Genomic DNA, 27,436 nt, shown 5'->3' on the forward strand with positions numbered 1-27,436 from the left:
CATGGTAATGTCTTTGATGACCCTAAATAGTTTCAAGTTGATAGGCCATTGTGGAGTGGATTTACAAAGAATTTAAATGGACACATAAAATCTGATTTCCTGATTTATTAATAAATAAGCCATTTGTTCAGAGACACATTTGTTCAGCATGAAAAAAGACCTCTACCTACAAAGTTTAAAGTATCTGGGTCAAACGGGGCGGGTTTGCGTGAGACTGCTTATAACAGCCACTCTGGCAGGTTGGCACAGAACAGCCACTCTGCTAATTTACCTCCAAGGTTTATCTAGCGCTTAAGAACCATTATTTTTGACCAAGTTACTCATGGACTCTAGTTTCTGTGTGCCAAATTAGAAAAAAAGTTACCAATCTATGGTTGAGTTACTTATGGAAGCCCCTTCCCGCCACGAAAATATGTATACAAATATCGATACTATATCAAACATTTTTGAGATACTAAGTCAACATTTCTAGATACATAAATCAAAAGGTCGAGCTACTAAGTCGAAATGTTCAGATACCTACTACCTCCATCTTTTTTTTTTTTTTGTTATAGTAGAGCATACTTATAGGACATGTTTTGGTCTGATAGGCTGACCCAGTGGTTCTCAAACCTCTCCTCGGGGATCCCCAGCCGGTTAATGTATATGATCTATTCCAGAACTAGCACGCCTGATTAAAATTGTCAACTAATCAGCAAGCCCTTGATTAGGTCAATCAAGTGAACTACTTCAGGGCTAAAACAAAATTGTGAAACATCTGGGGGTCCCCGAGGAGAGAACCACTGGGCTAACCTAACCAGGTAAAACTCCGGACCCTAGTTGTAAGGTATGACAAAGTAATACTTGCATGGTGACGTAAATAAAGGGTGGAGGGAGGGGAGCAGAGGAGTGTCACTAGTTAACACAGCCACAAATGGCTAAACCCCGCCTATTTCTACAATTTATCTTCTTGAAATGTGATTTAAACATAACCCTAACCTTAACCCTAACCGTAACCACACTGTTAATCGTATGCCTAACCCTGAGCTTAAATTAATAGCAAAAAGCAAATTTTTGTTTTCATGAATTTTTACCATACCCAATTTTGACTTTGTCGATGTGGTAACTAGTGACAACCAAGCAGAGGAGGGAGGGGCGCTGTACCGCACGAACTTAATCCATAACCCCGGGAAAACAACAGAAGCATTCAGTAGAGAATCCTGAGCGAGGTGTAGTGGAACGTGGAAACACCGGCACAACATTGGACTATAGTGGTACCATTAGGTCCTAACGCAATGGTGCTCCCAAGAAGATATTTTCCAATTCATGTGGCCCTTTTTTGTTTGCTAGAATGGACCCATATATCAGCATTCAACCTGGATACCTTGAATGTCCTGAGGAAAGACGGAGAACCGGGCAGTTTATTTGGATTCTCTCTAGCCATGCACCGGCAACTTATTCCTTCAGATAAGAGAATGTAAGTTTTGGTTGTTTGGTTGTTGATATTGTTGTTGCATTAGTTCTGTAACATTTAGTAGGCTTACACTTCGTGTGGGTAGGTTAGGCTACTTATTGTGCGTCTCCAGTCTCCACTTTACACGTAGTTGGAGCGTTCATCACTTGATGCATGGTAGCAGGTCCATTGACCAAATTCCTCTGGGACCGTTTTCTTGTCAAGGGAGGAGAATATTGTGAATTTATAACGAATACTGTGCATTTCAAAACTGTTCCTATTAAAGCAACTTTCCACAATTGTTTCATTATGGAGAGAAATGAACTATTGCTATTCGTACATGGAAATTCTGAGAGATTCGTTTTGAAAAACATATTTTTTTCACTCACAATGTTTTGGAGACCTACATGTTGAATGCGTGTAATTGGCTAGAAGCACAATGAGGATTTATATTCAGTAGTGCGTGGGTCCAGTCATTGTGTGTTTCAGAATGCCCTTTGACAGGGACCTTGCTACAAGTTAACAATGGAAAACCAGAGGTAACGAGCTTTGTCACTGGAGAAATCATGCATGTTAATTACATTTGTTCAAAAGAAAGTGACTCTATCCCCCAAGTGAGAGGTTGAGATGGGGTTCTCTGAATATGAATAGGAAATCTGTAAGGACATAAAAAAAGTGAATACACACTGGATATCATACGTTTGTTTTCACAGTATGGGACACTGTATTGCCTGCCAGATGTTTATTGAAAAGTATATTATCACTGTTATCATTCCAGAAGCATTTTGGTGTCAATTAACAAACAGCATTACTTCTGCTGTTTTACATTCTTAAAAATAGATCTGCCTGCAGATCCATTTCTAACTTTCACACATTCACTTTCACCAACTCCAGGCTTGTACACTTAGCCTATTTAATGAGTTCATAACATGGTTATAAACCCTGGTTTATAACAAATGCTTGTCATTCTACTAAATAGCTACTCAGGCATCTGCAGTGGTGCAACCAAGGTTTATCTATTCAGCTGTAATCCATTCTCTGATAGTTGAGATTAATTCCTGTGAAAATTAATCTCCTGAGTGGCGCAGTGGTCTAAGGCACTGCATCGCAGTGCTAACTGTGCCACTAGAGATCCTGGTTCGAATCCAGGCTCTGTCGTAGCCGGCCGCGACTGGGAGACTCATGGGCGGTGCACAATTGGCCCAGGGTAGGGGAGGGAATGGCCGGCAGGGATGTAGCTCAGTTGATAGAGCATTGCGTTTGCAACGCCAGGGTTGTGGGTTCGATTCCCACGGGGGGACAGTATAAAAAAAAAAAAAAAAGATGTATTCACTAACTGTAAGTCGCTCTGGATAAGAGCGTCTGCTAAATGACTTAAATGTAAAAGAGGAATGACTGGTGACCTGATGTTGTCCCAACAGTGAGAGTGGATGAGTGTGACATGGGTCGAGGTTAATTATTGGTTTAGAACGGCAGTGCTAAGGGCAGTGGTCTAGACAGAACACACTGGGATTTTTACTGTCACACAGCTGTGTGTGTGTGCAGTGCACTGTGCACCATTTAAAAACATTGCAGCCATAAACATTGAATATATTTAGATAAAGAACAATCCATTAAGTCTAATTTAATCAAATAAACACCCTGTAGGTACGAGGTATTTTAACTATGGTCAGCATTGCTGTATTACCGAAAGGGCAATTTCTCGCACAATTTGAGAATAACATATTTTGACATACCTATATTCAAGAATGATTAGTAATGGTAATGATGTAACCTGTGATTAATTTCCTTAAGCCAACCCTGAGGTGCCAGGAAAGTTAGGGGTGAGTGCAATGATCCAGCTTGGGACAAAACCATGCCTCACAAGTGTGTGTTCCAGCTACCCACCAGAAGAGCAGAGCAGGGGGATGGGCTCTGCGGCATGTCACATCCACACACATACTCTAGCCAGGGTGAGCTAAGCTGAGCTCCAACAAGCAAGCACACATTTGGTGGCAGCCAGAGGGCACTTGCTGCAGTACATTAGAGATGCAAAGGCCCAGTCTGCAATGCACTGATAACAACATTTAGGCCAGGATTCCTTAGATCACTCAGATTGCCCTTCTTTTACTTAGATCCTCACTTAGATCCTGCTTTGAGGAATGCAATCTGAACCTCTCAGGTACGGCAGTTCTTGGTATCATTATTAACACATTTACTAAATGTTTATCACCTTCAACGCCAGAGATTTGTAGGTTAAGCAATATGGACCCACAGTTAGATGCTAATAATGAGAGAATACAGCAGGAGGATGCAGTTATGCATAACCATGGTGTCATTTGAAAGGGAACACGCTTGAGGTTATGGGGCTAAGTGCTCTGAAGAAAGGGTAGAATAAGACAGTTAAAACGCTTATCGGTGACAAAATCATGTCTTTGTGAACAACACAACTTTTAAAACGTTTTTTAATGCTATTTTCAAAGCTAATGTTTACCGTAACGCTGCTGTAAATTACTGCTTAAAAAAAGTTTAATGTCCTACTTATATGTTAATGTTTTACAAGTGTGTGTTTCTCTCTGCCTGTCCAAGAAATACGTTCAAGGTGGCCCAAAAGCAGCAGTCTCTAAAATATATAGCGAATTCCATGATATTTGTTGGACAAACAGAAGCTTGGTATTTCTCAGGACCCTGGCAGTTGGCTGTGTCCCACTAAATTTCAAAGGGAGGCTAGAATTCCTTGGTTGGGTAGAGGGAGAGCCACTGATTTATTAGCAAAGATAGAAGAGCTCAGGTCTTGATGTTTTGAAAAGCCACACACTTTGGGATCAGATTTTCTAAGCAGTGTAATTTCGGAAGAATAACAATACAATAAAATAGGTAGTACAAAAACTCTAGTCAATGTTAGGAGAATGACAAACATTCTGGTAAATCTGGCCCTAAACCTTCTACAGCTCTCTAATGAAGGCTAAGAAGACCAGAGGAAAATGAACCATTTGCCTTTAGGACAGTTTCCCTTCCCTGTTGGGTTCTTGTCCTTGGTTGGTTGTTACAAAGAAGATATTATCATTAAAAAAATGTTTAGGCCTATCCTTTTTAGGTCATTGAGACCAGCAGGAAAACACAGTGTCTTGTAAACATTTTGGCTGTGATCAGTGCTTTACTTGAACTGAAATAGGTGCCTGTACTCATTTTGGGTGCCGGTACAGTTTATCTCTAGGTGCAGGAGCTCCACAATATTTTTGAGCTAATATTCTATAAGAGGAACAGGAGCTCAAGCAGTATAACATTTGAGGTGCCGGTACTCAGCTCTGTTGAGCTCCTGCCCAAGTCAAGATCTGGCTGTGATCTCAAATTTAAATCCTCATGTGACCTTAGATAATGAGCAAACCAAGTGAAAGCAGAGTTGAGCACACATATAGTTAATGTGTAGCCCTGGCTGTGATGCTCATTAACCAGCTATGTCATTACACAGCTTAGGAAACCAAATGTCAACGCAAATATTTGTTTAACCAATCGACAATTGACTCTATTTATGTTTTTCCCCACCTAGAGCATCTGATATTCACAGTCAGTGGCATTAATGTAAAACCCAAATCTGGCCAAATTATCAGCAACATTTATTTTGGAATATGAATAAATTCATAATGTTATCAACTCATTTATTGGCTATTGCTTGTACTGAGTGACCACTTCCTTTTTAGTACATTTGGGCCTGGAACATATTTTTTAAAGAGCTTATAATCTTCTATTATGATGAGCTGGCCATACAGCTGCTTATTTGAGCAGCAGGTGTGGCTATATAACAGACTAATATCCTCACTATCTGAACTCAACTCAACAAAAGTGATTACTCACTTACCCTTCCTCTCTAGTTAGATAACCTTCTGTGTCTAGCACTGATTGTTTAAAACTGATTTGAACTCAAAACAACCTCAAGCCCTTCAGGGTTTATTGCCAATGTCTCTGCGCACGTGGAAAGAAAATCTGTGGTGTTGAAAGCCGCCCATCTAATGTGAAAGAAGTAAACAGTCATTATGTATCTTTGCAACTCCCCAATGGTTGCATTGAAAGCACAACCTCGTTTTGAGTGTGGTACACTAAAGTATTTTCCTTCCTTCAATTCATATAGTTTCCTGTGGAATGGAAGTGATAAGTAGAGATCCACCTTTTTCCATTTGACACTGTATATTGAACATGTTAATGCATCCTCTTCAAAACAATGAATTGGATACCCCCCTGAATAGCTCTGTACGTCGATGATGTGGTTAGGATATCTCCACAGTGAAACCAGAGAAAAGGCCATTTGATTGTACATGCCAGGCCATCTGTGCACATGTAACCCAATAGACCGCTTGCAGCAGTTTCATCTCAGACAAGACACTCAAAACCAACTAGAAATCATGGCTTTTCTAGGATCACACTGTACGGTAGTATGTCTATGAACTCTTTACACCACATTTAACAGGGGTTTTGTTCCTATCTGAGCTTTCACTGAGCAGGATCTCTGCTTAAATCCAGCACGCCTAATTCTTGTAATGGCCTGACTGATATAACAAGCCAACTCCAGGCCAGTGCCAAGTGTTGGTGTGGGTTAACGGACACAGTTAGAACAGCTGCAGGGGTCCTGGGGACTGTGAGTGCACAGCTGTGGGGGCAGCATCACACATGTGGACAAAGGATGCACCCATAGTTTGGCCACCACTATTCATTTACAGTTAGTCTGTAACTAACCATGCTGTTGGTTGATATGCCATGCTTTGACATGGTCTCTGTTTTTGCTTTCTTTTCTCTTCCTACTGTCTTTTACACTTCTTGACAGTGATAGGGATATGTCTTTCCATGTATGTTTTTATTTACTTGTGGTAGCTAAGCTGACTTGATGCTATAACCTGGATGTTTTATGTTTTAGGGAAACAAGGGCAGTTGATGTGCAATGTTATTTTTTGAATGTGTCCGAAAATGTCTCATTTCCCCCAAATTTAACTTGTTCTGAAAACCTTTACTTGCAGATACAAATCCCTATCTCAGTGTTACTATCTCTGTGTTACTATCTCTGCACGGATGTGTTGTTTCCCACTTCATATAGCTCTACACTCTTAGAAAAAAGGTTCTATCTAGATTCAAAAATTGTCCTTTGGCTGTCCCCATATAAGAACCATTTGAAGAACCCCTATTGGTTCTGTGTATAACCCTTTTGGTTCCAGGTATAACCCTTTCCATAGAGGGTTCTACATGGAACCCAAAAGAGTTCTACCTGGAAACAAAAAAGGTTCTACCCGGAACCAAAAATAGTTATCCTATGGGGACAGCCGCAGAAACCTTTTGGAACCTTTTTTTCTAAGAGTGCATGGGGCTGTTTTCTCCAGGGTTAAGTGAGAGTGTAATGTGCAAGAGTAACATTAGAATAAATAAATTGTGATTCTGAAAGCACTCAACAATATACATTCTAACTGTGCCTAGCACTGAAAGCTCAGCTGCACTGTGAAATTGTAGTTACGATCTTTGTATTGACTAAGCTCTTATTTGCATTTCACTGGCTGTTGATAGAATGGAGGGGACAGAATTTGGGCTTCGATCTTCCCCTTTCCCAACAGGCTTCCTCTTGGGAGTCCTTGTTTGGTAAATGGAGGTCTATGACACTATCCAAGGAATCAATAGGGGGTTTACGGGAAGAGCTTGTGGAATCATGCAGAGTGGAGGAAGAGGGTGGAGAGGATTCCCTGCCCCCCTTTGTGGAAATTCTCACAACGTTTCCATTGGATTCACACTGTGGTCCACGATCACCCAAATGTGTTGTCCAGTAGATCGGAGCTTCCTAAGCAGTTGAACATAGGACTTGTACTGTAAGGACTGTAATACATTTCCTTAATAGCATTACAAAATGACTTCCTCTAGGTAATATGCAATAGGCCTATGCAATATTTTCACCCAGAGTGAGCTATTCTCATATTGATGCTTCTCCTCATGTTTTTCTCAGTGCTCCCTGGTATGGGCTGTGGCTCTCACTCACTGTCCAGGCTGGAAAATGTGACCCAGAGTGGTCCTGCTCAAGTGTTTTTCTCTCACTGTGGTTGTTCAACTGAGCTAGCTGCCTGTGTGTTTCCCTCTATAGTGTTAGCCTAACAGGAACGCTTTTTTCATTTAGTGAAGTGCCAAGTACAGCCAATTCCTAAAAGCCCTCCTAAGATATTACTTGAAATATTTAATTCCAATATCATTCAGTCTCAAGTCATATAAAGCATTGCGCATAAATATATGTCATAAATAAATGGCTCTACAAATGATTCAAGCCTGAAATGTATTCACGCAGGCCTATTGTTCCCTGCGGTTGTTAGGATTCTCTGAAGGACTGGGGGTGATTTGGATAAGTTGTGGTCAGTGAGCTAATGTTGTACAGGACAATCACATTATTGAATACGTTCCAAATTAGATTGTCGGCTCTACTGTTTCTCTCCCTAGTGCTCATTGTATTGCACAGTAGTCTACTCTACTACATAAATAGATCATGAGAAGATCTCTTTTTTGTCCCTAGCCACCAAAATAATTATTTTGAGGACTGGCAGCCAAAATGTTTTTATTTGGGTCTCAAAGGGCATGTTCACAATTATTTGAAAACTCTGAGACAGTATTATGAATGCTGGCAGTTTGTCTGGCAATTTGTATAGACACAAAGTAGTGGACATGTGTTTGCCAGTTTGACATGGTCTCTGTTATTCAGTGCAGTCCTGGGTACTAAGCTGACTGCATCAAATCCCATGTCTAAAAATGGTCAGTATTAATGATTGAATATAACAGCTGCAGTATAGGATTACAAAACGTCTTTGACATCTGCTATTGTCACAGTACATTAATCTATAGACCGTACATATCTTAAAGATACAGTCATTGGATTTTTCTTACAGACTGTTGATTGGAGCACCAAGAGCCAAAGCACTGGCCAACCAGAGAGCCAACATAACCGGAGGCCTGTACAGTTGTGACATCACCACCGAATCCGATGACTGTGATCGCATCGATTTTGACAATGAAGGTGAGGTGTATATATATTGTAATTGTAATTAATAATTCTAAAGCAAGAATCAACATAGCATCCTGATTCCTTCTGATGAATTCCCACAGAGGATGTGAGAGTTGAGAACAAGGAGAACCAGTGGATGGGGGTGACAGTTAACAGCCAGGGCCCTGGAGGGAAGATTGTGGTAAGTCAGTGTCAGAGGATATACTACATGGCTGGTTTACTGGCCAGGTTCATAGTGCTTTGTATATCTGTCAGGTGGAACTTTGCGTCAGATCTACAGTATTCATTAGCTGAGGATCTGCCTTACTTGGTGGATGTTAACCTGATTCCACTGTCTTGTCATTGCAGACCTGTGCTCATCGCTACCAGAGACGTCTGTTTGTGGACACTGCTCAGGAGTCCCGTGACATCACAGGCCGCTGCTACGTCCTGAGTCAGGACCTCACTATTGATACATCCTCTGATGAAGACGGAGGGAACTGGAAGTTCTGTGAGGGACGTGCCAGAGGCCATGAGAGGTTTGGCTCATGCCAGCAGGGTCTTGCTGCCACGTTCACCAAGGACTACCATTACGTGGTGTTTGGAGCGCCTGGTGCCTACAACTGGAAAGGTAGGAGTCTGTTCATAAGGCATGAACTTAAGTTGTAGTTACCAAACCTATTTACTTTGAAAATCAATGGGTGTACAATGTATAGATTTTAATGTCAGCTGAAAGAGTCATGTAGTAATTGTGACTCACATTGTCCTCTAGAGGTAAAGAAAGGCATTGCAACATACTTCATCTGACATTTCCATACTGTGCTTTAATACAATTTTATTTTCACTTGTAGAATACATTCACCCAATTACATTTAGCTTGTGTCGTTATTGTTTTGTTGAGGGTCATATTTAAGCCAGCAGCATTCCATTGACATCTTCACCCCTCACTCTCAACCACTCTAGGCATTGTACGTGTAGAGCAAAAAAACAACACTTTGTTGGAAAAGGGATTTTATGATGATGGGCCTTATGAAGTTGGAGATGAGAACCGCTTGGATCCTGACCTGGTGCCTGTGCCTGCTAACAGCTACCTAGGTGGGTACAGTAGGTCTGAACCTTGATTGTGAGATCCGTGTGTTTTTTGTGCTTAGGTATCCTGTTCATGACCAGTTTGTCTGCTGCCAACCCTGATCAGTTTGTGTATAAGTCGCCTTCTCTGCAGGTCAGCCCTGAGAGAACTCTAGATGTGACGACCAATAGTTACTTAGGTTTGTGACCTTTGAGGTGCCTAAAACATTAACCATTCCATCTCCATGATGGCTAACTAGTCAATGGTTTATAATGTGAATATTTAGCATGTCATAATTTTAACATAATGCTTGAATGCACTGCAGTTATTATTACTGGTATACTTACAGTACCAGTCAAAAGTTTGGACACACCTACTCATTCAAGGGTTTTTATTTATTTGTACTATTTTCTACATTGTAGAATAATAGTGAAGACATCAACACTATGAAATAACACATATGGAATCATGTAGTAACCAAAAAAGTGTTAAACAAATCAAAATATATTTTATATTTGAGATTCTTCAAATAGCCACCCTTTGCCTTTATGACAGCTTTGCACACTCTTGGCATTCTCTCAACCAGCTTCACCTGCAATGTTTTTCCAACAGTCTTGAAGGAGTTCCCACATATGCTGAGCACTTGTTGGCTGCTTTTCCTTCACTCTGCTGTCCGACTCATCCCAAACCATCTCAATTGGGTTGAGGTCGGGGGATTGTGGAGGCCAGGTCATCTGATGCAGCACTCCATCACTCTCCTTATTGCTAAAATAGCCCTTACACAGCCTGGAGTCCCACTAAGCTTAAACCAGATGGGATGGCGTATTGCTGCAGAATGCTGTGGTAGCCATGCTGGTTAAGTGTGCCTTGAATTCTAAATAAATCACAGACAGTGTCACCAGCAAAGCACCCCCACACCATAACACCACCTCCTCCATGCTTGTGGTCCTCTGTAGCTCAGCTGGTAGAGCACGGTGCTTGTAACGCCAAGGTAGTGGGTTCGATCCCCGGGACCACCCATATACAAAAAAAATGTATGCACGCATGTCTGTAAGTCGCTTTGGATAAAAGCGTCTGCTAAATGGCATATTATTATTATTATTATTTACGGTGGGAACTACACATGCGGAGATCATCCGTTCACCCACACCGCGTCTCACAAAGACATGGCAGTTGGAAGCAAAAATCTCCAATTTGGACTCCAGACCAAAGGACACATTTCCACCGGTCTACTGTCCATTGCACATGTTTCTTGGCCCAAGCAGGTCTCTTCTTCTTATTGGTGTCCTTTAGTAGTGGTTTCTTTGCAGCAATTCGACCATGAAGGCCTGATTCACACAGTCCCCTCTGAACAGTTGATGTTGAGATGTGTCTGTGACTAGAACTCTGAAGCATTTATTTGGGCTGTAATTTCTGAGGCTGGTAACTCGAATTAACTTATCCTCTGCAGCAGAGGTAACTCCAGGTCTTCCATTCCTGTGGCGGTCCTCATGAGAGCCAGTTTCATCATAGTGCTTGATGGTTTTTGCGACTGCTCTTGAAGAAACTTTCAAAGTTCTTGAAATGTTCCGTATTGACTGACCTTCATGTCTTAAAGTAATGATGGACTGTCGTTTCTCTTTGCTTATTTGAGCTGTTCCTGCTATAATATGGTATTTTACCAAATAGGGCTATCTTCTGTATACCCCCCCTACCTTGTCACAACACAACTGATTGGCTCAAAAGCATTAAGAAGGAAAGAAATTCCACAAATTAACTTTTAAGAAGGCACACATGTTAATTGAAATGCATTCCAGGTGACTACCTCATGGAGCTGGTTGAGAGAATGCCAAGAGTGTGCAAAGCTGTCATCAAGGCAAAGGGTGGCTGTTTAACACTTTTTTGGTTACTACATGATTCCATATGTGTTATTTCATAGTTTTGATGTCCTCACTATTATTCTACATGTAAAAAATAGTAAAAAATATAGAAAAACCCTTGAATGAGTAGGTGTGTCCAAACTTTTGACTGGTAGTGTATGTGTGCATCAACATATGTTTTCTAGGTTGCTTCAAGATGACATGACTAGTATATTTATTAGTGTTTTTCTTTACATCCCAAATTCACTCATTTATCCATGAAAGATGCATGATCTGTATTATGCACAGTGTAAGAGATATACCTTGATTCCTCTTATTTCATGTTGCAGGATTTTCCCTTGATTCTGGCTATAGCATCACCAAGGGGCGTGGCCTAACTATTGTGTCTGGGGCACCACGAGCCAATCACTGTGGGGCTGTGGTCCTGTTGCGAAAAGAGAATGAAGCGTCAGCAAGACTCTCCCCAGAGTACATTCTAGAAGGGCCTGGACTGGCATCTTCTTTTGGATATGATGTAACTGTGGTCGACCTGAATGGAGATGGGTATGTCACACAAGTTCACTTCTACTTTTCCAGTTTTGGCTTATCCATACATTATGTTATCAAACCTACATGGATATTGTAACTTATGCTTCAAATGTTTTTTGTTTTGTTTTTTTGCATCCCAGGTGGCAGGATATTGTTGTGGGAGCCCCTCAGTTCTTCATGAAAGAGGGAGACGTTGGAGGAGCTGTTTATGTCTACATCAACCAGGCAGGAAAGTGGGCCAAGATCACCCCAATCCGCCTCAATGGAACCAAAGACTCAATGTTTGGGCTGGCAGTGGAGAACATCGGTGACATCAATCAGGACTCCTATCAAGGTGGGAACCTGGTATCTGTTCTTGTTTCTGGCCTTTTCTTTTATTTTTTCCATCAAATTCCATAGCTAAATGGCTTCTCTTTTACAGACATTGCTGTTGGAGCGCCCTACGCTGATGCCGGGGCAGGAAAAGTGTACATTTACCATGGTTCTGCTAATGGAATCAACACCATGCCTGCACAGGTTGGTTTTGCAGTGTTATATTGGTTAAGGATATGCTTGTTGACATAGTGAAATGACATCACTGCTGCATCCTATTTTTATTTGTAATTTCAGATCCTTGAAGGAAAGCCCAACAACATCAGATTATTTGGATATTCTCTGGCTGGGAACATGGACTTAGATAAGAATTCCTATCCTGATATAGCCATTGGGTCGCTCTCAGATACAGTACTCGTTTACAGGTAATGATCCTGTTAGGCTATCTATAACAATCCAGTTTCGACCTCACAAATTAATGTCAAGATAACACATAACAACTCACATAACATCTATTGTTTTAGGGCAAGGCCAATTATTAGTATCAAGAAGGATGTCAAAATTACTCCAAAGGAAATTGACTTCACAAAGAAAACTTGTGGCAACAGTATCTGGTAAGGTGTTGATGGGATTTGATGACTACTCATGTTTGAAAATATGTCTGACATCTTTATACTTCTCTAGATTTGTTTGCCAATTTAATTGAATAATATCCATTTGTTGTCCATAGTTTGACCGTGGAGGCATGCTTCACCTATAAAGCCAACCCTGCATCATACAGCCCAAAACTAAGTAAGTGAAGCCTCTCTCTCTCCTGTAACCCCACCCCAATTGGCATAATTTGTCGTAGTCCCGAAATTCCTGAATCCATTTGTCCTTACATAATACATACTGTTGTTCTGTTATGTTTCCTTACAGCTATCCGCTATGCATTTGAGGCTGAAGCAGATCGCAGGAAGCAAGGGCTGATCTCTAGGGTCCTGTTTCTGAACAAGTCTCGCACTGACCAGGACTTCCAGTCCACCGGAACTCTGGACCTCCGGGGACAAAACAAAAGAGCGTGCACCAAGACAAAAATCAGACTGCAGGTACAGTATTTGGTCTTCATTCTAACCTTCTTGAGATTCTAGAATAACACCTAGAATGTGGGAAGGGAGATGGTGTACTCATCATGGTTGTTTTCTCTGTCTGTAGGATAACATTAGGGACAAGCTGCGTGGTATTCCCATTGAGGTGTCAGTGGGCATCATGGGCACCAAGCGTCAGAAGAGGCAGAACGCTCTCCCCCAGCTTGTGCCTATTCTTGACAACTCCCAGCCAAGCAAGGTCATCACTGAGGTAACCATACTGCTTCAGAGCTGAGAGAGGATCTCCATTGTGGTATATACTTCATGATGTCATTGAATGTCTCAGGGCGATTAGAATTCAGTCAAGTTTAGAATGGACTTACTGTCAGATGCATTGAAAATAAGCTTGAGTGTATGTATTGTGCTTCATTACAGGTTAACTTCTTAAAGGAGGGATGTGGAAATGATAATATTTGCCAGAGTAACTTACAACTGGAGTACAAATTCTGCTCCAAAGAGCCCAACCAAGAGGTATTCCCTCCATTACAGATGTAAGTATGAACAAACATTCTTAGTGCATATACAGTGAGGGAAAAAAGTATTTCATCCCCTGCTGATTTTGTATGTTTGCCCACTGACAAAGACATGATCAGTCTATCATTTTAATGGTAGGTTTATTTGAACAGTGAGAGACAGAATAACAACAACAAATTCCAGAAAGACAGGTGACTATGGTCCCAGCTGCCTTGAGATCATTGACAAGATCCTCCCGTGTAGTTCTGGGCTGATTTCTCACCGTTCTCATGATCATTGCAACTCCACGAGGTGAGATCTTGCATGGAGCCCCAGGCCGAGGGAGATGTACAGTTATTTTGTGTTTCTTCCATTTGCGAATAATCGCACCAACTGTTGTCACCTTCTCACCAAGCTGCTTGGCGATGGTCTTGTAGCCCATTCCAGCCTTGTGTAGGTCTACAATCTTGTCCCTGACATCCTTGGAGAGCTCTTTGGTCTTGGCCATGGTGGAGAGTTTGGAATCTGATTGATTGATTGCTTCTGTGGACAGGTGTCTTTTATACAGGTAACAAGCTGAGATTAGGAACACTCCCTTTAAGAATGTGCTCCTAATCTCAGCTCGTTACCTGTATAAAAGACACCTTTTGTAGAATAATAGTGAATACATCAAAACTATGAAATAACACATGGAATCATGTAGTAACCATAAAAGTGTTAAACAAATCAATTATATTTGAGATTCTTCAAATAGCCACCCTTTGCCTTGATGATAGCTTTGCACACTCTTGCCATTCTCTCAACCAGCTTCATTAGGTAGTCACCTGGAATGCATTTCAATGAACAGGTGTGTCTTCTTAAAAGTTAATTTGTGGAATCTTTTTCCTTCTTACTGCGTTTGAGCCAATCAGTTGTGTTGTGACAAGGTAGGGGGGGTATACAGAAGATATCCCTATTTGGTAAAAACCAAGTCCATATTATGGCAAGAACAGCTCAAATAAGCAAAGAGAAACGACAGTCCGTCATTACTTTGAAAGCTTCTTCAAGTGCAGTCGCAAAAACCATCAAGCACTATGATGAAACTGGCTCTCATGAGGACCGCCACAGGAATGGAAGACCTGGAGTTACCTCTGCTGCAGAGGATAAGTTCATTAGAGTTACCAGCCTCAGAAATTGCAGCCCAAATAAATGCTTCACAGAGTTCAAGTAACAGACACATCTCAACATCAACTGTTCAGAGGGGACTGTGTGAATCAGGCCTTAATGGTCGAATTGCTGCAAAGAAACCACTACTAAAGGACACCAATAAGAAGAAGAGACTTGCTTGGGCCAAGAAACACAAGCAATGGACATTAGACCGGTGGAAATTTGTCCTTTGGTCTGGAGTCCAAATTTGAGATTTTTGGTTCAAACCACTGTGTCTTTGTGAGACGCGGTGTGGGTGAATGGATGATCTCTGCATGTGTAGTTCCCACCGTAAAGCATGGAGGAGGTGGTGTTATGGTGTGGGGGTGCTTTGCTGGTGACACTGTCTATGATTTATTTAGAATTCAAGGCACACTTAACCAGCATGGCTACCACAGCATTCTGCAGCGATACGCCATCCCATCTGGTTTGGGCTTAGTGGGACTATCATTTGTTTTTCAACAGGACAATGACCCAACACACCTCCAGGCTGTGTAAGGGCTATTTTAGCAATAAGGAGAGTGATGGAGTGCTGCATCAGATGACCTGGCCTCCACAATCCCCCCACCTCAACCCAATTGAGATGGTTTGGGATGATTCGGACAGCAGAGTGAAGGAAAAGCAGCCAACAAGTGCTCAGCATATGTGGGAACTCCTTCAAGACTGTTGGAAAAGCATTCCAGGTGAAGCTGGTTGAGAGAATGCCAAGAGTGTGCAAAACTGTCATCAAGGCAAAGGGTGGCTATTTGAAGAATCTCAAATATAAAATATATTTTGATTTGTTTAACACTTTTTTTGGTTACTACATGATTCCATATGTGTTATTTCATAGTTTTGATGTCTTCACTATTATTCTAAAATGTATTTTTTTTTTTTTTATAAATAAAAGCCCTTGAATGAGTCCAAACTTTTGACTGGTACTGTACATTCTGGGACTTTCATGCTAGATTTGGAAAAGAAAACCATGAATCTAAGGAAGGTATAAGGCAATGCTTTGTTTTTGTTTTTATCCAGGCAGAATGGGCTACCAGTTATCTCCCTCAGTGATCAGAAGGACATAGCTCTGGAGGTTACGGTGAAGAACAAAAATGGGGATGATGCCCATGAGGCTAAACTGGTGGGGATGTTCCCCAACGCGCTCTCATACTCCGGATTTCGCTCGCAGAAAACTACGGTAAGTGGAGTGACTCAAGTTTATTTCAGCATACTCAGATTTGCTATCAGTCAAGTAATAACATTGTAATGGGTTCTTGTTCTCCAGAGGGATAAACCGGTGCTCTGTTTAGCCAATCAGAATGGCTCCCAGACAGAGTGTGAACTGGGGAATCCATTCAAAAGAGATTCAGAGGTAGGCTATGAAGTCGTTTTTCTTTACAGTATTTGTCTTATTCTGTCATTGTGTGGCTCACTCATGATGAATGTTTCCAGGTTACTTTCTACATAATCTTGAGCACTGCTGGTATCTCTCTCAATACTACAGAAATCGACATTGACCTTGAGCTTCAAACGTAAGTAGCACTATAGTTTTCGCACAAACATGACTGATGACTGACTTGGTGGCCTTATAAAATACTTTTATGGGTAATTTCTCTTCTTTCAGGACCAGTACACAGGAAAAAATGGGCAGAGTGAAAGCAAAGGCAAAAGTAGTGATTGAGCTGTTACTTTCTGTTGCAGGGTAAGTATTCAAACATTTACACTTTTTGATTTACTGCATCAATTAGATTTGAAAGCTATTGTGTGCAATGTAGTCCTCTAATATGTGGTTTGTTTATCAACAGAGTTGCGAGACCCTCCCAGGTGTATTTTGGGGGCGATGTGAAAGGAGAGAGTGCCATCAAGACAGAAGAGGAGATCGGCAGTTTGATCGATTATGAATTTAGGGTAATTATCATTGTCTGCTTATCTCACTGAGTTTCTCAATATCACTTGATCTGAGGTTTGACCGTGATGTTGAAAATGTTAATATTATACCTCCAGATAATCAATTTGGGTAAGCCGTTGAAGTCCTTTGGCACAGCCTCGTTGAACATCCAGTGGCCCAAAGAGAATGTGGATGGGAAATGGCTGTTATATCTGGTTAAGATCAGCACCACTGGCCTGGAAGAGATCCCCTGCTCCCCAGAGACTGAGATCAACCCTCTCAAACACATTCAGGTAATACTTTCCTACTGAAGTTTCACTGTACTTGATGCATTTGTGCAGAAGCAAAATCGTCCAGAGAGGAAGTTTTAAAACACTTAATGAAATTCTAATTTGAAACACTAACTTGTGATAATGGTTTTTTAGGAGTTCAGCACATCTAGGAAAAGGCGTGAAGCTGGAGGCATAAAATCTGGAGGGAAAATCTCTTTGTTATCAGACCAAAGAAAGCACAAGATTTTGGTAAACACACTTTCATTTTCATAAAAAAAAAGAAAAAGATCAATAATGACAGGTAGGTTGTCTGACAAAAATTATTTTCCTCTCAGATGTGTGGCAATGGCTACGACGCTAGATGTGTGGTGATCAAGTGCCCTCTACTGGGCTTGGACAGTAGTGCAATGATTTCTCTACGGTCCCGTCTGTGGAACGCTACCCTCCTTGAGGTGAGAAACAACATGCCTGTTGCTATTTGCTTTTCAAAATAGTCCTAAATAGCTGATACTATTGATTTGGACATTCTCTAACATTGAAAACCTTTATTTTGAAACAGAATTACGCATCTTTGAACTATCTTGATATAATTGTGAAAGCTTCCATCAGCCTTGATGCTCCTGCAAAGAATATGGTTCTCAGGAATGCTGAGACTCAGGTGGGTGGCACAGAAATTATTGACAGCCGTTACCATCCACTCACACAATGACTCCTTCACTGATCAATAAAATTAAGAATTTCTATGTAACAAATCAAAATAAACATACTGTTTCTTCTTGTGCCCATGCAGGTGAGAGTCACAGTGTTTCCAGAGAAGACCGTAGCCCAGTTTGGTGGAGTTCCATGGTGGATCATCCTTGTGGCTGTCCTGGCTGGTATTCTGATGTTGGCGTTGCTAGTGTTTTTACTCTGGAAGGTAGGCATGGTGTAGCTGCAACACATTTACTAACATATTCACTGTATTGTACTCTGAGCTATTAGTAGACACATGTAACAGTGAATCATTATTCATTAAGGTAGTAATCCTAACATACAGTGATCATAACGTATCTTTCTGATAAAATTGATTTTGTTCACACTTGCGGTGTTACAGTATATTTCCATTCTCATATTGTTCCTAATGATTCATCACCCTTGCTCTCCTTAAGTGTGGTTTCTTCAAGAGAGCCCCACAAGACCAGTATGATGCAGCGTATCACAAGGCACAGATCCATATTCAGCCCTCTGACAAAGAGAAACTCACTACTGAGGCTTAGTGCCTGATCTCTGCACTCAGACCTGGGGTAAAACGGACATTGCAGTCAGCATGGAGTGTGGGCTTAACAAAGACTAACTCACTTTTGCTTTAAAGGAAATGCTTACTTCCGAAGTTACTTCTGTACGTCTCATGTGAAATAATTATAATGGACACATACACTCCCATACGTATTTCAAATCAAATCAAATGTATTTATAAAGCCCTTTTTACATCAGCAGTGAAGCTAAAACCTTTAATTTGGCTCTATACTCCATCATTTTGGATTTGAGATCAAATGTTTTATATGAAGCAACAGTACAGAATGTCACCTTTTATTATAGGGTATTTTCATACATATCTGTTTTATTGTTTAGAAATAAATGCACTTTATGTATCTAGTCCCCCCATTTGAAGGTGTCATAAGAATTGGCGAATTCACATATGTCCTCTGTAGCTCAGCTGGTAGAGCACGGCGCTTGTAACGCCAAGGTAGTGGGTTCGATCCCCGGGACCACCCATACACAAAAAAAAAAATATGTATGCACGCATGACTGTAAGTCGCTTTGGATAAAAGTGTCTGCTAAATGGCATATTATATTATATTATTATATCATATATTAAATGTGGTCAGAAGTTTAGTATTGGTCCCATATTCATAGCATGCAATGACTACATCAAGCTCGTGACTCTACAAACTTGTTGGATGCATTTGCAGTTTGTTTTGGTTGTGTTTCAGATTATGTTGTGGCCCATAGAAATTAATGGTAAATAATGTATTGTATCATTTTGGAGTCACATTTATTGTCAATAAGAATAGAATATGTTTCTAAACACTTCTACATTAATGTGGATGCTACCATGATTACGGATAATCATGAATGAATCGTGAATAATGATAAGTGAGAAAGTCACAGATGCACAAAGATCATGCCCCCAAAACAATTTTGTGAGAAAGTTACAGATGCATAAATATCACCCCCAAAAAAAAAAATGTGGGGGGCATGATACTTATGCGTCTGTAACTTTCTCACTAAAACTTTTGACTAAATTGAATACACTATAAGTGAATTTGTCCAAATACTTATGACACCTTCAAATGGGGGGACTAGTTACATAAAGTGCTTTTATTTCTAAACGGTAAAACAGATATGAATGAAAATACCCTCAAATAAAAGGTGACAATCTGTACTGTCGCCTCATATAAAACATTTGATCTCAAAACCATAATGAATGGAGTGTGGCACCAAATTTAAAGATTTAGTTTCACTGTCCAAATAAATACGTATGGGAGTGCACATGAACACTTGCATTTGTACCATATCTGGTCATTGGAATCGATCTAATTTGAGTATGTGCAAAGAGTATGCGCTATGCAGATACAGTATTTGTTCATGTATGTGTGTTTAAATTTGGTCAGCATTTAATGTTTTTTTCCCCCCGAATGAGCAGTTATTACATTTTCCTTATTTTCAAACCTGTTAAACTTTTTGTTCCAGAAGTAATTCTGGAACTATTTCTTGTGTGCTATGAACTTTCTTTATTTTTCTAGGTTTCTGCTTTGCCCGCCTGGCTGTTTGGAAATGCTATTTTGAATATTACTCTTTCCATGGGAAGCATGCTCTTACACAAAACACTCTCTTTGCATTGCCTCTGATTTGCTTGAGCATTATATTTTGCAAGTGTTGTATTTATATGTTCAGGTTGTTACAAGTCTCATTTATAATAATGTATATTTTCTCTTGCCAGTGTGGATTTTTCAAACGCTCAAAACATGATGACAACATTCCAAGATACCATGCTGTACGGATAAGGAAGGAGGCTTGTCAGTTTAAAGACGGAAAAGCCAAGCTGGATTCTTTTGAGAAAAAGCAGTGGATGACAAGCTGGAATGAGAACGAGAGCTACTCATGAGACACTTGACTGTTGGGATACTGTCAGAGACAAGAATCTCCTCTTTTTCTAATCATCCAGAGTCACAAACCCAATGATCTTGTTTCTTTATTTTGCACAGTCTAAACTCCAATGACTGCAATTGGGAAGCAAACTACAAAAGATACCTTTTCTATTCTCCCCAAGGACTCTCAGATGAAAATGTATCCTGTGTCCTATCTGAGGAAAAGAGAAGCAACACATCTTACATTTGGGTAGAAAAAGGAAATTGGGACTTTTAAATCAATTATCTGCCACTGATACAGTTTTTAATAACATGATAAATTGAGTTTCAATCTCCAATGTTTAGCTGTAGATAATCTTTCTGTTGTGTTTTTTTGCAGTCAGTTTTATCCAATCTCTGTATTGTATAATCCCTGCAATGTATAGACTGGAACATTCTATATGTTTTGTATATATTTAAATACTTTAGCACACTGTATATTTATTTTTGTGATTATCTGTATAAAAAAAACAGAAATGCATTGGCCAAAGACTTACAAAAATCTAAAGTTACTTTTCAGTAGAATAAGTAAGGGTAAATGTTACTGCTGATTTTCTAGTGCTGCACAGACTAAAAAGTAGCTACAGGTATTATGTGAATAGTATTGTCATTGGGACTCATTCTTTGCACTTGTTATGATTATTTTAAAAAGGTATGTCATTTCTACACAAGTCATAAGATGCAAAGTTAATGCAATGCCTCTCAATTCCGAATAAGAAAATAATAGCACCTTTATGAATATTTCACAACAGTAACCAAGACAGGTTATCAGTTATGTCAGTTATGGTTTTGAGATGTGTCGTGGGGTGCCTTTCATTATAGTGATGACTATTATTTATCGAATAATTACCTACTATGTTTAATTGTTACTAGATTAAATTAATCATGTAACAATTAACTCATTAGGAATTTGGGGCACCACGGGAAAAGTTGTTTAACGAGTTACCGTTTCCCGAATTAACTCTAAAGATATCTTGATATCTCTTATCATTTACAGTGGGGGAAAAAAGTATTTAGTCAGCCACCAATTGTGCAAGTTCTCCCACTTAAAAATATGAGAGAGGCCTGTAATTTTCATCATAGGTACACGTCAACTATGACAGACAAAATGAGGAAAAAAAATCCAGAAAATCACATTGTAGGATTTTTAATGAATTTATTTGCAAATTATAGTGGAAAATAAGTATTTGGTCAATAACAAAAGTTTCTCAATACTTTGTTATATACCCTTTGTTGGCAATGACACAGGTCAAACGTTTTCTGTAAGTCTTCACAAGGTTTTCTGTCACTCCCTGGCTCTGGGGACTCTCGTATGTTGAGCCAGGGTGTTAATTTCTAGGTTTTGTAATTCTATGTTGGCCAGGGTGGCTCCCAATCAGAGACGGCTGTAGCTCGTTGTCTCTGATTGGGAGCCATACTTAGGTAGCCGTTAGGCATTCATTTGGTGTGGTTTCTTGTTCCGTGTTGGTTGGTGTAGGTAACCAGGGACGTCACGTTATCGTTTTGTTGTTTTGTTCGTGTGATCATTATTTAATAAATATGTTCGCATTCCACACTGCGCCTTGGTCCTCTGTTCCCGACGATCGTGACAGAAGAAACCACCATAACTGGACCAAGCAGCGTGTCCAGGAGCCAACGCCAGAGAGGACTTGGAAGCAGAAGAGCGAGAGTTGGGCGAGAACTATGGAGGCCTGGTCCACGAGGAGGAGAGACACCCAGAAAATATTTAGGGGGGGGCTCACGCCGTGGACGACGGGGCAGCAGGAGGCCGCGATAGAGCGGTTAGTAGAGGAGGCCGCCAGGTTACGGGGGCCACTGGTCACAAAAGGGGGGGAAAGTGTAGAGGCACGGCGAGAGGTACTGGGGTGTGTTACCAGTCCGGTCCGGCCCGTTCCTGATCCCCGCGTAGGGCCAGTGGTGTGTGCCCCCAGTACGGTCCGGCCTGTTCCTGTCCCTCGTACCGAGCCTGTGGTGCGCGTCGCCAGCCCGGTCCGGCCTGTTCCTGCTCCCCGCACCCAGCCAGTGGTGCGCTGCGTCAGCCCAGCTCGGCCCGTTCCTGCTCGCCGCACCAAGTCAGTGGTGCGCCTCGTCAGCCCGGTCCGGCCCGCTCCTGCTCCCCGCACCAAGTCAGTGGTGCGTTTCGTCAGCCCGGCTCGGCACGTTTCTGCTCCCCACACCAAGCCAGTAGTGTGCGTCGTCAGTACGGCACAGCCCGTGCCTGTTCCACCGGTGCCTGGGTCGGCACGGGTCAGCTGCGTCACGCCGGAGCTAGAGCAATCCACTCCACCAGTGTTTAGTTCAGCTCCGGTCAGCAGGGCCAGACCGGACCAGGGGTACTTTGGGGGGTTAGAGAAGGAGTGGGGGTCATGTCCGGAGCCGGATCCGCCGCCGAGGCGGAGTGCCCACCCGGTCCCTCCCCTGTTGTGTTTGGTTGGCGCGGTCGGAGTCCGCGCCTTTGGGGGGGGGGGGGGGGGGGGTACTGTCACGCCCTGGCTCTGGGGACTCTCGTATGTTGAGCCAGGGTGTTAATTTCTAGGTTTTGTAATTCTATGTTGGCCAGGGTGGCTCCCAATCAGAGACGGCTGTAGCTCGTTGTCTCTGATTGGGAGCCATACTTAGATAGCCGTTAGGCATTCATTTGGTGTGGTTTCTTGTTCCGTGTTGGTTGGTGTATGTAACCAGGGACGTCACGTTATCGTTTTGTTCGTGTGATCATTATTTAATAAATATGTTCGCATTCCACGCTGCGCCTTGGTCCTCTGTTCCCGACGATCGTGACATTTTCACACACTGTTGCTGGTATTTTGGCCCATTCCTCCATGCAGATCTCCTCTAGAGCAGTGATGTTTTGGGGCTGTCGCTGGGCAACACGGACTTTCAACTCCCTCCAAAGATTTTCTATGGGGTTGAGATCTGGAGACTGGCTAGGCCACTCCAGGACCTTGAAATGCTTCTTACGAAGCCACTCCTTCGTTGCCTGGGCGGTGTGTTTGGGATCATTGCCATTAATACAGGTAACGAGTGGAGGACAGAGGAGCCTCTTAAAGAAGAAGTTACAGGTCTGTGAGAGCCAGAAATCTTGCTTGTTTGTAGGTGACCAAATACTTATTTTCCACCATAATTTGCAAATAAATTCATTAAAAATCCTACAATGTGATTTTCTGGAGAAAAAAAATCTCTATTTGTCTGTCATAGTTGACGTGTACCTATGATGAAAATTACAGGCCTCTTTCATCTTTTTAAATGGGAGAACTTGCACAATTGGTGGCTGACTAAATACTTTTTTTCCCCACCGTAACTGTCATTTATGAATCATTTACCTCATATCAGTCTCATTCTGAAAGTCGTAGGCTCTTTAAGTCTGCACGAACCCGGGTCTTACTGATCATTCCGTACCACACAAATTGATTTAATTATTTATTTACTAACTAATTAAAAATGATAACACAAGATACAAACACATACACCGTATAGGTAGGGATTAGAAACTTAATACAATGAAAACGGGTCCCTAGCAGACTAACACAATATGACACTTGTTACAAAAGATGCCGATTTAAAGAGAGAGAGAGAGCGAGAGAAAACACATGGATACACATGGACCTATACTCATAGTAATCCTAATGCCAAGTACTGCCGCCCGTTTGGTAAGAAGTAATGCATGTATTTATTACGTGTTTGTCTTCGTCGTCTCTGTTGGACCCAGGCCTTCGTGGGAAGGGTCGATTGGGCCTTCTCTTTTCGGATGGCCTTTTAGATGTAAGGTTCAGATGTAAGGCTCAGATTGTCTACAAGATGTCACAATGTCCTTCTTAGTCGACTGTTTACTTTCACTCGTTCTGGAAGTGGTCTTCTGAGGACGGCTAATCAGCCGTGTCGATGATCCCCTGTGGGGAGTGTAGTAGACGATGGTTTGAAGAGAGTAACAGGATGGTCCAACTTAAATTCACTTTCTTAGATACAGTACTTAGATCAGCTACTCAGCCGTAACATTGATTGTTAGTGGAGGCAATTTTGTCGTCTTCACCTCGTGTTGATTTTCAGGGTCGGGACCAATATGGACAACAGCTGCAGCTTGAGGTCCGTCTAGTCTGATCTGATAATTCTTATCTCAGTATTTTATGCACTCTGGTAAAGAGGGGCGTTTCCGTCTAGTTGTTGTCGGCCATTGAGTCATGACAGTCCCCCTCTGGTGGTTCAACCTTGGAAGGATTCTGCAAGTTTGCAACCCACCATAAAACAAAAAATGACCACGGGATGTCCTGGTTGTGGATCATCGTTGCGGGCTCGTCGTCCAGTTGTCCAGGCTGGTAGATCTAGGCAGTAACTTACACAGACATTAACAACGCACAACACTTAGGCAATACATCATTACATTTCCTCCCCAAAGGGGCGGCGCTGTGGCACCAACTGGTGGTCGTATGGGGAACTTGATTGTGGCAACATCACTTCCTTAGTGTCAAAGGAAATAAAAATGTAAAGAATAAAAACACAACAAAAGATATACACGATATAGTTCCCCCACCTTAATCATCTACTTGGACTATATTCTATGTAGGTCTTGGCTAAATTACTCTGTCATGACATTTGTCTAATGTCGTGTGGAATGGCACCGAAGAAGATGGCAGCCGTTTTACAGCCCTCTAACCAATTGTACTATTATGTGTGTTTTTTCGCGTTATTTGTAATTTATTCTGTACATAATGTTTCTGCCACCATCTCTTATGACCAAAAAGAGCGTCTGGATATCAGGACAGCGATTACTCACCTCGTATTGGCCAAAGATTTTTTCTTCAATGAGTCGGACGCAAAGGATATCCTACAGACATCCGACAAGGCCCAAATCCCCGTCATTCGCATGAGAAAGAGATGGAGATATCGTGGACGTAGGTCGGGGTGCCTTGTAAGGATCTGACGGCGAGCAAGTAAACTGCCTCTTCAATCAATCCTATTAGCCAATGTTCAATCATTTGAAAATAAATTAGACGACCTAAGATTACGGTTATCCTTCCAACGGGACATAAAAAACTGTAATATCTTATGTTTCACAGTCGTGGCTGAACGACGACATGGATAACATACAGCTGGCGGGATATACACTACATCGGCAGGATAGAACGGCTGACTCCGGTAAGACAAGGTGTGGCGGCCTGTGTATATTTGTAAACAACAGCTGGTGCATAAAATCGAATACTAGGGAAGTCTCAAGGTTTTGCTCGCCTGAGGTAGAGTATCTCATGATAAACTGTAGATCACACTATTTACCAAGTTTATATTTTTCGTAGCTGTCTAATTACCACCACAAACCGATGCAGGCACTAAGATTTCACTCAATGAGCTGTATAAGGCCATAAGTAAACAGGAAAATGCTCATCCAGAGGCAGTGCTCCTAGTGGCCGTGGACTTTAATGCAGGGAAATTTAAATCCATTCTACCTAATTTCTACCAGCGTGTTAAATGAGCAACCAGAGGGAAAAAAACTCTAGACCACCTTTACTCCACACACAGAGACGCGTACAAAGCTCTCCCTCACCCTCCATTTGGCAAATCTGACCATAATTATATCCTCCTGATTCCTGCTTATAAGCAAAAACTAAAGCAGGAAGCACCAGTGACTCGGTTAAGAAGGAAGTGGTCAGATGACGCAGATGCTAAGCTACAGAACTGTTTTGCTAGCACAGACTGGAATATGTTCCGGGATTATTCCGATAGCATTGAGGAGTACACCACATCAGTCAATGGCTTCATCAATAAGTGCATCGATGACGTCGTCCCCACAGTGACCGTGCGTACATACCCCAACCAGAAGCCATGGATTACAGGCAACATCCGCACTGAGCTAAAGGGTAGAGCTGCAGCTTTCAAGGAGCGGGACTCTAACCCGGACGCTTATAAGAAATTCCGCTATGCCATCCGACGAACCATCAAATAGGCAAAGAGTCAATACAGGACTAAGATTGAATCGTACTATTACGGACTACAAAGGGAAGCACAGCCATGAGCTGCCCAGTGACACAAGCCTACCAGACAAGCTAAATCACTTATATGCTCGCTTCGAGGCAAGCAACACTGAAGCATGCATGAGAGCATCAGCTGTTCCGGATCACTATGTGATCAAGCTCTCTGTAGCCGATGTGAGTAAGACTTTTAAGCAGGTCAACATTCAGACAGATTACCAGGACGTGTACTCCGAGCATGCGCTGACCAACTGGCAAGTGTCTTCACTGACGTTTTCAGTCTGTAATACCAACATGTTTCAAGCAGACCACCATAGTCCCTGTGCCCAAGAACACTAAGATAACCTGCCTAAATGACTACCGACCCGTAGCACTCACGTCTGTAGCCATGAAGCTCTTTGAAAGGCTGGTCATGGCTCACATCAGCACCATTATCCCAGAAACCCTAGACCCACTCCAATTTGCATACCGCCCCAACAGATCCACAGATGATGCAATCTCTATTGCACTCCACACTGCCCTTTCCCACCTGAACAAGAGGAACATCTACGTGAGAATGCTATTCATTGACTACAGCTCAGCGTTCAACACCATAGTACCCTCAAAGCTCATCACTAAGCTAAGGACCCTGGGACTAAACACCTCCCTCTGCAACTGGATCCTGGACTTCCTGACGGGCCGCCCCCAGGTGGTAAGGGTAGGTAACAACACATCTGCCACGCTGATCCTCAACACGGGGGCCCCTCAGGGGTGCGTGCTCAGTCCCCTCCTGTACTCCCTGTTCACCCATGACTGCATGGCCAGGCACGACTCCAACACCATCATTAAGTTTGCCAACGACACAACAGTGGTAGGCCTGATCACCGACAATGATGAGACAGCCTATAGGGAGACCTGGCCCTGTGGTGCCAGGATAATAACCTCTCCCTCAACGTGATCAAAACAAAGGAGATGATTGTGGCCTACAGGAAGAAAAAGAGGACTGAGCACGCCCCCATTCTCATCGACGGGGCTGTATTGGAACAGGTTGAGAGCTTCAAGTTCCTTGGTGTCCACATCACCAACAAACTATCATGGTCCAAACACACCAAGATAGTCATGAAGAGGGCACGACAAAGCATATTCCCCCTCAGGAGACTGAAAAGATTTGGCATGGGTCCTCAGATCCTCAAAAGGTTCTACAGCTGCACCATCGAGAGCATCCTGACTGGTTGCGTCACTGCCTAGTATGG

At 42.0% G+C, this 27,436-nt stretch overlaps 1 protein-coding gene across 2 annotated transcripts; it reads left to right on the forward strand.

The window, feature by feature from the left end:
• Positions 1-1,204: 1,204 nt before the first annotated feature.
• Positions 1,205-21,139, forward strand: LOC121536786 (integrin alpha-6-like). 2 transcript variants are annotated; one of them, XM_041844335.1, is made up of 26 exons: positions 1,205-1,456; positions 8,314-8,441; positions 8,531-8,610; positions 8,778-9,039; positions 9,372-9,503; positions 11,666-11,879; positions 12,005-12,198; positions 12,286-12,380; positions 12,474-12,601; positions 12,701-12,790; positions 12,907-12,968; positions 13,095-13,264; positions 13,371-13,514; positions 13,679-13,794; positions 15,956-16,115; positions 16,203-16,289; positions 16,370-16,449; positions 16,542-16,619; positions 16,723-16,825; positions 16,922-17,098; positions 17,231-17,326; positions 17,413-17,529; positions 17,637-17,735; positions 17,868-17,993; positions 18,226-18,360; positions 20,061-20,148. In XM_041844335.1, exons 1-25 carry the CDS (start codon positions 1,275-1,277, stop codon positions 18,331-18,333), a joined length of 3,228 nt encoding a protein of 1,075 aa, XP_041700269.1. In that variant the 5' UTR covers positions 1,205-1,274; the 3' UTR covers positions 18,334-18,360; positions 20,061-20,148. The 2 variants fall into 2 exon arrangements, with proteins under 2 accessions (XP_041700269.1, XP_041700268.1); XM_041844334.2 differs by lacking the exon at positions 18,226-18,360 and having other exon boundaries at positions 20,061-21,139.
• Positions 21,140-27,436: the final 6,297 nt, after the last annotated feature.

The sequence above is a fragment of the Coregonus clupeaformis genome, chromosome 23, assembly GCF_020615455.1.
Source record: "Coregonus clupeaformis isolate EN_2021a chromosome 23, ASM2061545v1, whole genome shotgun sequence".
NCBI classification, from domain to species: domain Eukaryota; kingdom Metazoa; phylum Chordata; class Actinopteri; order Salmoniformes; family Salmonidae; genus Coregonus; species Coregonus clupeaformis.

Excerpts from the sequence above, each read along its gene's own strand:
- LOC121536786 (XM_041844334.2), top strand. The coding sequence starts at position 1,275 with ATGGTGCTCCCAAGAAGATATTTTCCAATTCATGTGGCCCTTTTTTGT. Across the intron at positions 12,791-12,906 it reads ACTTGTGGCAACAGTATCTG|TTTGACCGTGGAGGCATGCT; the intron begins GTAAGGTGTTGA and ends TGTTGTCCATAG. Across the intron at positions 12,969-13,094 it reads ATCATACAGCCCAAAACTAA|CTATCCGCTATGCATTTGAG; the intron begins GTAAGTGAAGCC and ends GTTTCCTTACAG.